Source organism: Sceloporus undulatus, chromosome 6, assembly GCF_019175285.1.
Source record: "Sceloporus undulatus isolate JIND9_A2432 ecotype Alabama chromosome 6, SceUnd_v1.1, whole genome shotgun sequence".
Taxonomy (NCBI): domain Eukaryota; kingdom Metazoa; phylum Chordata; class Lepidosauria; order Squamata; family Phrynosomatidae; genus Sceloporus; species Sceloporus undulatus.
Window position 1 is genome coordinate 168,651,792 of NC_056527.1, and position 15,121 is coordinate 168,666,912.

Here is a 15,121-nt window from a genome sequence, read left to right on the forward strand (position 1 = left end):
TAATAATAATAATAATAATAATAATAATAATAATAATAATAATAATAATATAAGTCATTAAATTGGTCGCTGGAATGTCCTATCCTCTAGATTTAGCTGATTTCCTGAGCACTGACCATGCTTTTTTGGTGGCCAGTCAATTGTGGAGAACTTAGGCTTCAAAATGAAACTTAATTAGTGTGTGTGTGTGTGTGTGTGTGTGTGTGTGTGTGTATATATATATATATATATGTATATGAGAGAGAGATTCCTGATTTCAGGTCCCATTGTCAGGACTGGAGTAACTTCGGTGGTTATGAGTATGTGCTGTGAACTGGATATGTCAGGTCCAAAAGCACAAGCAAATTAGGGATTCAATAAGTGGTCCCAGCCCAATCTTAATTGTGCCTCCCCCCATCTATAATATTATTAAAATGATATAAGCCAGACTTGCAGAAATGTTTTACAGTGATTTGCAAGATGATAGTAAGTATGAAATGCTGTGAACATTTAGGAAAAGGACTTGTTATGTGCCTTCAAGTCATTTCCGACCCTAAGGGGACCCTATCACAGGGTTTGCTTGCATATGATGAGACTTGAGCATCCACAGATTTAGGTATCCATGGGGGTCCTGGAACCAAACCTCAGCCAATACTAAGGGCCCAATGTAATATCATTAATAATAATAATAATAATAATAATAATAATAATAATAATAATATCCCATTGTATACAATGGGACTTGAGCATCCACAGATTTAGGTATCCATGGGGTGCCCTGGAACCAAACCCCAGCGGATACCAAGGGCCCACTATGATGATGATGATGATACCCATTGCATTTAATGGATCTGAGCATCCACAGATTTTTGTGTTCATGGAGTGGTCATGGAACCAAACCCCAGCAGATACCAAGGGCCCATTGTAGTAGTAGTAGTAGTAGTAATAATACCCATTGTACTTAATGAGATTTGAGTATCCATAGATTTTGGTGTCCATGGGTGGGGTCCTGGGACTGAACCTCAGTGGATACCCAGTGGATACCACTGTACAAATCTGTCCTTCAAAATCCTGGGATTTTGTAGTTTGTTGAGGCCCCAGAGCTCTTTAACAGACCAGGCTGAATACCTCAACAAACTACAAACCTCTGGATTCTGCAAGACAGAGTCATGATCATTAAAGTGGTGTCAAACTGCTTTAATTCTGCAATGTGGGTACACGCTAATACACCAATACAGTGCTTGGGTATTGCATTTTTGCCAGAGAAGAGTTCTTGAGGCACCGGTCAAGCCATGAGAGCTGGTCAGTCCAGTGCAAATGGTGGGGTGAACATGGCTGTGGGTTGCCAGCCTTTCTCCTTCCATCTTTTCCAGCCTTGCGCTTCAACCTCCACTGAGCTCTGCCTACAAGGAAGAGGCACTTGCAGCCAGAGCAAGAACCCTTGTTATTGGCATCATTGGCTGCACCTGCCTGAGAAATATATAGATTTCCTCGCTGCTCTTTAACATCTGCCACTGTGCTTATCTTTCGCCTGTCATTTTGCATCCGGCGTGACAACTGTTTCCCCTGCCATTTAAGCAGCGTCAGAAATATGTCAACCTATATCGATGCTGCTTGGGTTCTTGGGTTATGTTCTCCATGCTGAAAGCCCAAATTTTTGCTGGTTTAAACATCTTCTCAGCTACTTGATGGCTTTCTTGGAGGCGGCTAATGGCCCTCCTTCCCAGCTCCTGTTTTGCTTAGTTATTGCTACCTCCGGTGCATCTTCGGCGGCTGCCTCTACCTGGGGCTGTATTCTCCCTTGCCTTTGGACCTTGATGGGCCTGGCGCCGTTATACTCCATGTCGCCGCAAATAAAACGGCGCACGACATATGGCTTGTTATGGCCCTTTTATCCCAAACCGTTTTGCCAGCGCATGACAGCACTGCGTCTTTTTGCAAAAAGATTGCTCTGGAATATTTGGCTGCCATCTGTGTCTTCTGAGGATGCAACATTAGTAGTAAAATCCAGGCTCCGTTTTTAGTTCTACTTTTGCATCCCTAATGGACTGGAATGGCGCTTTGTTTGTGCTTTAGGCAAGCGGAAGGCCTTGGCAAACCCTTCTGAACCCTCTCTGTGTTATATTGCATTGTTTTGAAGGAGGGAACCATCTTTTTTTCCAGTGGAGCGATAAAGGATCTTCCTACTTAATCTGAGAAATACAGTATCTGAGGCAGAATAATGAAATAACAAATAATGCTCATTTGTTTTAGACACAGTTCCTTTTAATATCCATCAACCATCTGTATATAATTGTTTATACCGTAAGAAGAAGAAGAAGAAAGATGCTCCACTTCACCTGAGAATTCAAAACTCGGTGTCATTTTTGAATGAGATGCTGACTACAGGTGCTTCCAGGAATCCCCAAACTTTAGTCATCCAAGTGTTTTGGACTTCAGCTCCCAGAAACCTCCAGTCAGGTTGGTCAACAGGAATTCTGGGAGTTGAAGTCCAAAAAACATCTGGAGGACCAGCGTTTCGGAATCACTAATCTGCACTGTAGAAATAATGCGGTTTGATGCCACTTTTGCAAAGCACTACAAAACTGTTGCCTGTGATCTGAAGATATAGTACTATTGATATGATTTTGAGCTTTCTTTTCAGTTTCATATCTCCCTGTTCAGTGGTTTAATAGTTTAATGCTTTATGCTCATCTGAAATTACTTGCAAAGAGTGATTTTTCTGGAAATTCTTACTGTTTCCTATTGCTTTGAATATTCGTCTCTGTTCATTTCAGAAAGAGTGACCAGCTGTTTAATTTAAATCTCAGCTCAGATAAAGGCTGCATCCGCACTGAACTGCCATGGCTCAGTGCTATGGAATTCTGGGAATTGCACTTTGTTGTGGCACCAGATCTCTCTGAGAGAGAAGGCAAAACATCTCTCAAAACTACAGTTCCCATAACATTGATCCATGGCAGTTCAAGTGGTGTTGAGCCATATTATTTCTGCAGTGTAGATGCAGCCTAAGAGTACGAAAATTATTTTAATATGTAATGTTATAAAAGATTTAGCTTTTTATTTGTTCTTTTTAAACTTCTGCAGTATATTTCTTGGTCTGTGACCACAATAAACAACGTTTTTTAGATTGGCTAGAACTGCATTTTTAGCCATCTGTCTGACTGCGTCCGTGTTTTAAATTCCTTCAGGTCCTGTTTAATATATGTACTTGTTTTCAGAGTAACTCTCAACTTAAACTTTTTCTTTTTGCAGATGAAGATGAGGATGGCGACCGGATTACTGTCAGAAGCGATGAAGAAATGAAAGCTATGCTGTCCTATGTAGGTATTATAACAAACTGGCTGCAATGTCAGGTATAAAGCTTCTCCATAAGAGATTTTAAACTGAATAGGAAGCATTTTGCAGTTGAGTTTGGCATTTGCACAACCTTCTAATGACGAGTGATTAGTTGAATGAATTCTGCCCTTTTCTACTTTTCTAGTGGAGCTAAACTGTTAAAAAAACTATCAGATCTAGCAATAGTATTTCAGTCCAATGTTGCTTGAGCATCTTGGTGCTGGGATCTTGCATGAAAGTTTGAAGCACCTCTTTTCTTTTTTCTGCCCCCGCTTTCTTTTTTAGAGGAAAAGTGAGTACACTTACAGATCATATCATGAACATTAAGAGTAATGCACCCTAATGACTTTTGCATTAGATATAGTGCACGCTAAATGGACTATCAATTTCTTGTATTTTTTTATGCAGTACTTAAAGCAACGGCTCATTAAAAATGAACCCCTCGGCTCTTAAAAAAATGGTTTTTTAAAAACAAAATCTGCTTTCATCTGGAGACTTTTTCACCCCTTCTCTCAGAAGAGTTATCTTTTAGCTGCAGGCTCAGCAGGCAGATGAGATTTTAAAGATGCATTGTCTTTTAATAACCGAAAAAAATATGGAAACAAGTTACTTATTGAATCGCAATGACTTATGCATATCCTTATAAATGACTTGTCGTTTGTATTTTATAAATGAGGGTGCGTTTAGACATTAACATAGATTTTCAATTAAAGCAGAGTAATGTGGTGGTGTTTGGTCGTCTTTTGCATCTTTTCCTTTAAAGGGAGAAGATGATGGACAGCTTTCCTTCAAAGCAGGCTGGAGTTCTCCCTTGAACTTAGTCAATCCGGGCCAAAACTTCCTTCCACACACCGAGTTCCCAATATCTACCTTGAGCATCACTGCATGCAAGGGATTCTCATTCAGTTTGATTCAGTAATAACATCTGTTATTACACAACCCTCTGCCCCAAAATAAAGTAAACGGGAACAATATTGCATGCAAGGATTTGTGTTTCTCTAACACCAGCACCATTAGGCTGCATGGCAGATTGCTTCTGAACAGGAGAAATTCCAATACGGTTTTGGATAATGGCTCGGGAGACCAAAAAGTTCATGCCTTCCAGACCTTTGAGCATGCCTGAAGTACTGTATATACTGTATACTCATGTATAAGTCTAGAAATGTAGGTCAAAAATTGACCCCAAAAATACTGACTTGACTTATCCACGGGTCAATGTACAGTATATCTTAACTCTTATTTAAAAGAAGGAACCATCTCCTGGTGAAAAGCAAGAGTATAATATGTGAAGCACCGACCCCTTCTACTCTCTCATCCATCCAGTCTTAAGAAGAAGCAGAAAGAGTTAAGTCTCCTGGAATTTTATAAGTTCTTTGACATTGCTTTGCTTTGCTTCATCCTTTAGGTCCTTTGCTATATGCCCCTAAGTGTTACCCTCGACTTATCCACGGGTCATAGCAAAATCCATAATTTTGGCCCCAAAACTTGCCCTCGACTTATACATGAGGATTCCTTATAGTCGAGTATATACAGGTAGTTTTTTGGATACAAGCTGGTGGAAGTTTATGTAAGAGCTAATAAGGACTCTCCTGCTACAGTTGTCCCTCCACATTTGCGACATTGACTTTTGCGGAGTCAGTTATTTGTGGTCTTGATTAATATATTATATTATATCTCTAGGCATCTCTAGGTCCTCCAGCCAGAAGTTGGCCATAGAGTTGTGTTGGAGAACCTAGAAGCTCCTAGAGAAAACACTCCTCTAGGCATTTGTGGGTCCTCCATCATAATTCTATGATCAACCTCTGGCTGATTTGACCATAGAGTTGCATTGGAGGACCTGGGATTTCTAGAAGTGTTCTCTTAGATGAAAAGAACAATGTTTTTTTCTTTCTTTGTGGTTTTCCCACATTCACGGGGGTCCTTCACCTTTAACTCCAGCAAACCCCTCAGCTCCAAATTTAAAAAGAAAACAATTCTGAAGTCAAAAGAGAAAAGAAAAATTTCAGAGCGAGCGGAAACCACAAGGGAAAGGGGGAAACTTATAAAGTGTAATAATATAAACTAACCTAGAAGATAGTAGAGGGAGAGGGGAGGGACATATAAAACAATACAAATGCAATATAATGGTGAATCCTAATCAAAGTTATGTAAGAGATTATGGAATAAAAATAAAATTTAATAAAAGAAAGAGCCATTTCCAAGAACGTTGGGATGCCATCATCATCATCATCATCATCATCAACAACAATGTCAAGAACAGAAATGGGCATCTCTTATTACCTTCCAGAAGTTGTCGGACCATGGGTTTCTCATCCTTTCCCATTGGCTCTATTCACTAGGCCTGATGGCGGGTTGAAATACTGAAACATCTGTAGAACCACAAGTTCCTTTCCTTCTCTAGAAAGTCTAAAGTAAAGTCTAGTTGTTAACTGAAGAAATTGTATAATACAGGTCATCTTCTGAGGAGGTCTTGTGTCTGGAAAAAATATATTTTGTTGCCATTGAACCTCATTTATTCTGAGTTTGCTTTTAAAGTTTTGCAACAGGTTATTTGATGGTTTGCAGTGAAGGACAACACAGGTTTTTTTGTGTTGTATATTTTAGAAGCCCCATAACAAGATAATGAAAATGAATTTCTTATTTGTGCTATTTGGTTAATTTACAAGGGGCCATTCAGTGACAGTGGAGCTGAACCGTTGCTGTTGTCTTCTATTGGTTTAAAAAAAGGCAGTAATTTCTTTGACAGCCGCTGATTGGAAAGTTGCTCGCAGGCATCTGGAAGCAAAGGGTACATGTTTTGGATCAATAACTGGCAAATTTCCCATTAAAAAGAATACCTGAACAGTGTTCCAAATAGCCACTGGCACCTTCACTTTCCATGGCAACCTCCAGTGCTCAGATGTGGAGGACAAATCATGTTTTGGACAATTTTTCCAGACTACTTGTTAACAGTTATTGCTGTCCCAAAAGGTTGACAGCTGACATGATTGATATTTCATTTACTTGTCATCTCCGTTTGAGTAATGGAGAAGGCCACTGTGCCTTTTTTCATTTTTAAAGAAACACAGGGCAAGATCTGCCGGAAACCTCTCTGGTGAAAACGGCACAAAGGAAGGGAGCAGGGCTTCTGTAAGAATCTGCTTCTGAATTGTATTAGGGCCTTGGAGTGTGTGTCTCAGGGTTTAAACATGGTTTTTCTTTGTGAAGTTGAAGGCTTTCACGGCCGGCAGCATCCATCGTTTTTCGTGGTTTTTTCGGGCTATGTGACCCTGTTCTGGAAGAGTTTGTTCCTGATGTTTCGCCAGCTTCTGCGGTTGGCATCTTCAAAATGATGTGTTCTGGAAATACATCATTCTGGAAATGCATCATTCAACTCTGAAGATGCAAGCCACAGATGCTGGCGAAATATGTGTGACAAACTCTTCCAGAACGTGGCCATATAATCCGAAAATCCATTAAAATTATGGTTTTTCTTTACTTCTCCATTCTCATAGATATGGAGAATGCCAGCATGATCTAGCAAAGTGGTCTCCAACTATGGGGCCCAGATGTTCATATCATCATAGGAAATGTCAAGTAATTGACCCTCTTGCCATGCAGGAATATATAAGTAAAACACTCTCAAGAAACGCCTGCCCAACCTCTGTTTGAAGACCTCCAAAGAAGGAGTTGGTGATGCAGCGATCCTCTCTGTCCATAATGTTGTTGTATGTCAGCTCTTAGAAGTCCCAGACAGCATGCCTAGGGGGAATTGTAATCCAGCAGTATCTTGGGAACCCACAGGTTGGGAATCCTAGGATCAGAGACTTGAAAGGGCCCCTATGTCCAACTGGTTGCTCAATGCAGGATGTCCAGTGAGAGCATCCTCAGAAGACGTCCAGAGAAGGAGACCCTACCATCTCTCTGGGCAATTGGTTCCATGGCTGAACTGTTCTCACAGTCAAGAATGTCCTTCCAATGTTCAATTGAAATCTGCAACTTAAAACCATTAGACCTAGTTCTACCTTCTGAGGAAGCAGGGAATAGGGTTTTCTGGCCTCTTTGCTGGTTATTCCTCCCTGGCAGAGCGGTTCTGGACATCTATTTCTGAGTCAGTAGGTAGTGCAGAATCTATTTTAGCTGTGGGCTGGAAAATCCTTCTCATCCTACCTGGATGTAGCTATTGGAGGGGAGCAAAATAAAGATAGTATCCCCTCCAAATAAGAATTTCCCTCCTAAATGAAATTTTCCTTCAGTCCCTAAGTTAAAACTTCAGTTGTGAATTTAAAAATACAGTTTGTGCATCCAAAGAAAAGGGGCAGGCAGAGTGGCCAGGGCAATGTGAGCAGACCAACTAGACAAATTCTAAATTCAAACGATTTCCAGTATCTCACCCTGGAATGCTAGGAACTTGGGGACTGAAAGAAAATTCAATTTGGGAATAGTTCTTATTTGTGGGGCATGGCTATACCCTTGTCATCCTAATCCTGGCCAGCCAAGTGCACCTCTGCCTTTGGACTTTTTGTGGCTGTTCTTCTGTAGTCGCCAGTAGACCAAACCACTTTAATATGTTGACCTGAATCCAGTAAAGACCATGTAATGCCAAACAGCATCTGAAAGAGCATGACACTTCCTCTTTGTTTCACTGACACAACTAATGCTCTGGGCTTCATAAATTCAGCTAGACATACAAGCCATGTTTCCATTCTGTGTATTTTGTGTGTGTGTAATCTCTTGCTCTCGTTTTTGTTTTGCAGTATTATACAACAGTAATGGAGCAGCAAGTAAATGGACAATTGATAGTGCCTCTGCAGATCTACCCAAGAGGTAACGCTTAAACAAATTCTAGTCATTATTGATGATATTGTAACCAGTCCAATCATCTGGTACATTTTCTGGAGGTTTATCATTAGCATTATTAGTATTACGTTGATTTCTATAGCGCCATAGGCTTTACGTAGCGCTTTACGGAGGAGAGAAAACAACAATCCAAAATAGAAACAAAACAATGTAAAACTACAAACAGGATTATAAAATTAGTAAAATATTGCTATAACAAAGTTATAACAATACTATAAAAAGTCTAAATAATATGTCATAAAATATATAGTCATAAAATCAAGACAAAAGTTAGAAGGCCTCCCTGAATAAAATAGTCTTTAATTTGGATTTAAAGTACAGTGCGCCCGCGCCATACGTGGGCGCGCCATACGTGGGCGCGCCATACGTGGCCTTGAGCATATGTGCTCAAGCCGCGGCGCGCACGGGGTTGAAGGGGCGGCGTGTCCCATTCAATTGAATGGGCGTGTGCGCACCGCCGCGCACGAGCCCCATTGTTTCCAATGGGGCTCGAGCATAGACGGAATTCGCCTTACGCAGAGGGATCCAGAACGGATCCCCCGCGTAAGGCGAGGACGCACTGTAGTCTAAAGAGGTAGTAGTCTGCAATTTCATTTAGAGGCATGTCATGAAAGAACTAGTTAAAGTGCAATGATATACAACTGAACACTAAAGTTAGGACCGCCCAGGCCATTATATTTTCCATCATCATTTATGGATGCAAGAGCTGGACTGTGAAGAAAGTGGATAGAAAGAAAACCAACTCATTTGGATAAGAGCGCTGAGGATACCTTGGATGTCCAAGAAGACCAAGTGGGTCTTTGAGAAGATAGCACTTGAACTCTCCCTTGAGGCTCTCATACTTGAGACACATAACATGAGAAAACATAAACATGTCATGGGAGAGACAATAATGCCAGGAATAGGATGGAAGGCAGTACAAAGGAAGAAAGGCCACATACCAGATGGATGGACTCAATCAAGGAGGCCATGGCCATGATCTTGCAAGACCTGAACAGATCATCAACCCTTATACCAAACTCGGAAGCTCCAAATGGTACAGAACATGGCAGCCCGGCTGGTCACTGGCGTATCCAGGACCAGCCACATAACACCTGTGCTCAAAGATCTTCACTGGCTGCCCATTCGCTTCCGAGCCCAATATAAGGCGTTGGTTATTACCTATAAAGCCCTAAATGGCTTGGGCCCAGGATACCTAAAGGACCGCCTCTCCCCGTACAATCCGCCTCGCACCCTCAGAACATCTGGGCAGCAATTGCTGAAGGTGCCTGGGGCCAGGTTAGCTTCCACTTCGAGAAGGGCCTTTTCCACAGCTGCCCCAGCCCTTTGGAACACGCTGCCCACGGAGCTCGGCTCATCTACCACCCTGGCCCAATTTAGGAAGGACCTCAAAACCTTCCTATTCAAGCAGGCATTCCCCGATTAAATATCCTGTGGGCCTCCCTCCTCTTCCGTGGCCATGAGGTTGGGCTAAGGGGCTTTTATTGCTGTTTTTTAGACTGTTGTCATTGTTGTTTATGTGTTTTTAACTCTGTATTTTGTCTGCACTCGTTGCATCACTGTAAGCCGCCCTGATCTTTTGGAAGGGCGGGATACAAATAAAGATTTTATTATTATTTATTATTATTTATTATCAGCTGAGGACAGAAGGGCTTGGAGCTCACTCATTCATAGAATGGTGAAGGTTTTCTCTGCTTCCTGCCCTGCTTCTTAAATTGCCCCCCAGGGAATAAGACAGAAGCAAAGGAGCCCAATGCCAGCATGGGAAGGTTCCCTATGGTCCCACTCCACTCCTCCTGAGATGGATGGGAGCCCTTGGGATCGCCTTAAACCCAAAAGCAACCCAGGGATTTAACTGGTCACACTCCAGCAGTGCATTGGGACATAGCCCAGGCTGACTTGAGGCCAGTTAATAACAACAATACAAGAGATAAAAGTTAAGCCAGATCATGTTTTAACTCTGTATCCAATTATATTGTATATGTCCTAAAAGGAAACATCAGGAATAAACTCTTCTAGAACTTGGCCACATAGCCCAAAAAACCCAATGGTTTTCTTGTTTCAATTACTCCCTTCCTCTCTAAATGAGGAATGGCTGATTGCATTTTCATTGGACGCGTTTCAGATTTTCCACCCACCGACCCACCCTACTCTTCCACTTCCAAGACTGACAATGTTGTCTTTCTTATTTAAAAGTACAATAGTAATGTTTAATGTAGTTTAAATTGCACAGGCCTCCCCTAACTGCTGTGTTTAATAACTATCCTCTGTGTCCTCCTGACTAATAAATCGCTTTGTTTCCTGCTGTCAAAAGCAGGAGTGAAATGCATGTATTTTCCGAGGAAGGCGGGTAAGGGACCAAATCCATCCTTTCCCAGACAATCAATCAAAATTGACAGGCCCTTTAACATACAATTTGTAGGGCACTGTAGTTTTAAAATGGGAACTGTCTGTAACATATAGCTGGAAGCCTTTGCGGCTTTAGCATTTGGAAAAAACGGAGGGGCTGCGGAGAGTGAGGAGGGGGAGACGAAGTTGATGCAGAGTTTGAGAGGTTTTAAGGAACAATTGTTTTCCATTCTGCAGTATTTCATCCCTAAACCTATATTTAAGAACAGCCTGACAGTAGTCTTGTGTAAATAACTAAAGAGATCCTCTCCATTTGTATGATACCTGGTGTTCGGTGTCCTTCGGAGATGCTTGGGTTTGGTCCTCATCTTTTCATCTTTCACATAAGAATACTGAATAACATTTAATATACAACATTTAATGTGCTTATTACATTAAATGCAAACGACTAGTCTGTGGCACGCCTGGCATACATGTGTCGCTCCTGCTCCAAATCCAGTTTGTTCATCGTTCATGTCAAGCTAAACTGTGTGAAAATGAATGGAAGCCGAACTTAAGTGTTATTTGCCATTGGAACTATTTGTGATAGTTCACGGTTATCTTGATTTTGATGTATTTTAAAGCAGAACTAGAATATATATCAGTCTTATTGTTTTTAAAAAAAACATGTACAGTCCTGCAGATCTAGAAACGTTGTTTTGTAATTCATGCTCTGGGTGTTGAGAGACACTTCCCAATCATTTCTCCCTGATCATTTCTGTATTGCCCTCTTTTCTTTTTTAAAAGAAGCTTTCATTTTGAGCAAATTTGTAAATGGCCCTGATGTGTTCTACAATTTAGTCAATTACTCTTTCAGCTTGCAAACCTCCTGGGAAACGGAACATACATGGCCTGAAGGTAGGAATTTCAATAATTGTTTCGGTAAACTTAGATGGATTTGCAATGCTTTGTTCCACTTATTGAAATGTCAAATAAAACTGTACTTTTTTTGAGCCTTGACAAGCAGAGCCTTTTAAAAAAAACAATATGGAGAGGAGCAAAGATTTCTTTGGTGTGTCTGAGCTATCTGAATGTTTCTTTTCTTGGTTTTGTTAATAGCTTTATTAAATAAAACACATAATGGCACCACAACTCCCTACTACATCCCCATTGCTACTCCATTGAAATGTGAACATTTTGCAAATGCTGTGCTCTTGGACAATCCTAACAATTCCACTCCAATCCAGAAAGAAAAGCATTGCATTGATTTGATGTAATTAATCTGCGCCTGCGTAAGAACAGCCCACAGATTGTGTAATATTTATGCTTTAACGTTCATTTTATTGGCACACATCTGTGTAACGTTACAAGGATTCTGGATCACAAATTGCCTATAGTTTGTAGGCAATGTCATCTCAGCCTTTTTGGTGACATTTAGGCAAATCTAATTGATATATTCGTGCGGAGAGGTTTTGGGGGGGCAGGAGAAGGATATGTATTTAATAGGAATGGAACAAAAGCCTTATCGAGTGCCTCTTCTTGATTGAATCACTTAACCAAGCATTTCAAACGTGGAGCACAATTCCTCCATAACACAATGTGGTAACCTACATAGATGCTGGGTTTGCACCACCGTCGGCAACTTGCTAATTAACCTTCCTAGCGAAATAAGAAAATTCGTGGCAAATTACAGGTTAATTAGAAGCATGTCCTCTGAATAGAAACAACTGATAAAGCTTCGTTTCCCGCCTGCAGGTAAATACGCGCGCCGGGTCTGCTAACAATAGCGGCGCAGCCGTCCCAGACTCCCTTCCAAGCAATAGGTAAGAACCAAGGAGAGGAGCATGCAGCGTGCCTTTCGTTATTAAAGCAGAACCCCAGAAGTGATTCCTGCATCGTAATTAACGGAAGCAAATGGGGAAACGCCGGGCAACTTCGGGGGGATTTGGTTGACCAGGTTTTAGTGAGGGTTTTTCAGTGTGTGTGGCTTGTCGAAAGCAGTGTTAGTGGCTGAGAGTGTTACGCAGGGAGCGCATTTGGACAACCTAGTTCTTCAAGAAATGTTGTCTGTAGCATACAAACAGGCCTCCTGTGCTAACGGTTGCTTTAATCATGTGGGGAAAGAGTTTCCTCTAAAGGATGGATAGTTGTCATAATGTATAGATTGTAGTGTGAGGCAAACTAATGCCAGACCAAGGCACAGAAGGGGCACCAAGGAAAATGACCTCTAGAGACCAGATTTCAAGCCCTTTCCCAGCTGTGGATGCATTCACTTGTTCTGCGCCTTGGGGTAGATTCTGCAAAATAGGATTTTTATTATCATATTTTATTTTTATCCCATCTTTTCCCCAGTCCTGGGGCTCAAGGCTGCTATTGCTGACCCAGCAGGTTGTGTTACAAGTAAAAAAGAATGGAGGTGATGAAACTCTGCATGTAACATTGGATAAGTTATATATATATAGTGGTCCTTTCCAAAATATTGTCTCTTAATTGATATAGACCAGTGTTACCTTGGTGTGCTCTGACCAGATGTCTGAAGCATAAGCCCTTTTCCTGTTACATTGAGGAGCATGGGATTGTTGTCATTGTGGCTGGGAGAAAGACAAGATGAACACCTTGGGCATTATAGCAGTTGGCAGAATGAGTCAAGGAGAAATGGGAGAAGAACCAGGATTTGTGCTTGGCTATGATACAGATGGAGCCCAAGAGACAAGCCAAGATGGCTCTGTGTTTTGCAGACTTAAGAGATGGGATGGGAGGGCTGGAAGGACCTCCATCATGAAACTATGCCTGGAAAGACCATGGCTTGCTAGGATGTCTCCTATCTTGCCTCATCCACAGAAGCTCAGTAGTGGAGATTGAGAACATAGAAGAGGAAGTTCTTCTTCCCAGAGTAAACAGTTGAACCATGCAATTCCTAGCCACAAAAACATAGGGATGGCTTCAGGACAGATAAATTTTCCCTTTAGTATCAGTCTCAGGATGCCTCTTTATCTGAGTTGTTGGGGAATAGGAGGCAGAAGGTGGGTTCCTGTCCTCTTGGAGAGCTTCCTATAGGCAACTGGTTGGCCATGCTGGTTTTAGTGGGCAACGAGGGGTTTCTGGACGTTTGAAAGTGCTGCTGCTGAACTACTGGAAGATTTCCTGCAGTATTTAACCAAATCCAGGGGAAATTGTTCAGTGCTGTGTTCGATGGCCATAACGGTCAGCAGCTGAAATGGGCAAATCTGAGGTTTAAGATAAAATACTTGCTTACTAAGAAGAGGAGAATGATGGTCAGGAGAATATTAAGGAGTATAACATTTGTTACTAAGTATTTGAGGCTTAGTAGTTATATTTTATAAAGCAGTCCTCCTCTCTCTCTCCCACACTGGACTCCCTGATCCATGGTTGTTTGTTTTCTCTCTATGTACTTTGAGCCAGTTCTGAAAGTGCCCAACAAACAATGCCTTGAGAAGAGGCTGACATCTAATGGGGCAATTAATTGGCTTTCATTTCTCCCAAACCCATCTGCGTTCAGAGGGAGTGTTTTGAAGTCGCTGACAGTCTGCCTCTGTTTCATGTTCGCAAAACTGTTGGTTGCAGGAGATGACAAGATCAGTGTACATTTCATTTGGCAAAAATGCTCTCCCTTTAAAGCAGTCCAGCAGACAAGTGGCTTATTAAAGAACAAAGGTACCACATACGTGTTTTTATTTCAGCCGTGATCAATGATCAAGATGTGTGTGTACCTGTCAAGAATATATATCTTTTTTTAATCCTTTTTATTTTTAAAGTTTCAGGAGGGACTTGTTTGGCAGTGGGACTTTGGTGGCTTATTTGATATTTAACCTTTGAGGGTGAAAATCTAGCAGGAAGTTTTAAATAGGTTCTCTTAAAATGAATGTTTGCTGCATAAACTCGTCCATTTGTTCAGTGCCCAGGCCCTCCTTTCACTTTGTTCAGTATTATGCCTCTGGTCCACCCCATCACAAAGCATCATGCCAATAAAAATAACAAATTCCAAAGAAAAGTGCCATTTTCCTGCCAAAACATTCAAAAAGTCCAGAAATGGCATCATGATGGAGAGAGTAGAGAGGGTCGGATCTTCTTTAGCTGCTCCTGGGATGGACTTAGCTCTCACCATTTGCAACTCTACTCAGAGAAGGGGATGGTTCCTTTTTTGATAGCAGTTAAAATACAAGACTTACATGGACCCATGGATAAGCTGACCAAGGATTTTTGGGTCATTTTTTTTAACTGAAATTTCTAGAGTGCATTTGGGCCTAAATGGATTTGATCCTTAATCCTCTTAGAGCAGTGGTTCCCAACCTTTGGTCCTCCAGATGTTTTGGACTTCGGCTCCCAAAATTCCTGATTTTTGGTCAAGTTGGTTGGGGCTTCTGGTATCTGAGGTCCAAAATAAATGGAGGATCAAGGGTTGAGAACCACTGTCTTAGAGAAACACTTGGTACGTTGCACCCATTCCCATTTTACAGATGGAGAACCTGAATCTGAAACAAAGATCCCCCGAGTCCAATTTTCTTTCCCCTAACCCCAGATATCTGGCTTTCTCAATATTCTCCCCCTTCACCCAGGTCTTCTCTTTGCAATCCCATTGAATCTTAAAAGGAGAATAAATGAAAGAAGATGAAATCTA

At 41.4% G+C, this 15,121-nt stretch overlaps 1 protein-coding gene across 1 annotated transcript in view; it reads left to right on the forward strand.

The window, feature by feature from the left end:
* MAP2K5 (mitogen-activated protein kinase kinase 5) overlaps nucleotides 1–15,121 on the forward strand; it is a 122,726-nt gene that overhangs the window by 2,718 nt on the left and 104,887 nt on the right. Inside the window, exons 3-6 of the mRNA XM_042474986.1 lie at nucleotides 3,232–3,299; nucleotides 8,052–8,121; nucleotides 11,360–11,400; nucleotides 12,238–12,305. Coding sequence (XP_042330920.1) covers nucleotides 3,232–3,299; nucleotides 8,052–8,121; nucleotides 11,360–11,400; nucleotides 12,238–12,305 — 247 coding nt within the window. The remainder of the gene's footprint in view (nucleotides 1–3,231; nucleotides 3,300–8,051; nucleotides 8,122–11,359; nucleotides 11,401–12,237; nucleotides 12,306–15,121) is intronic.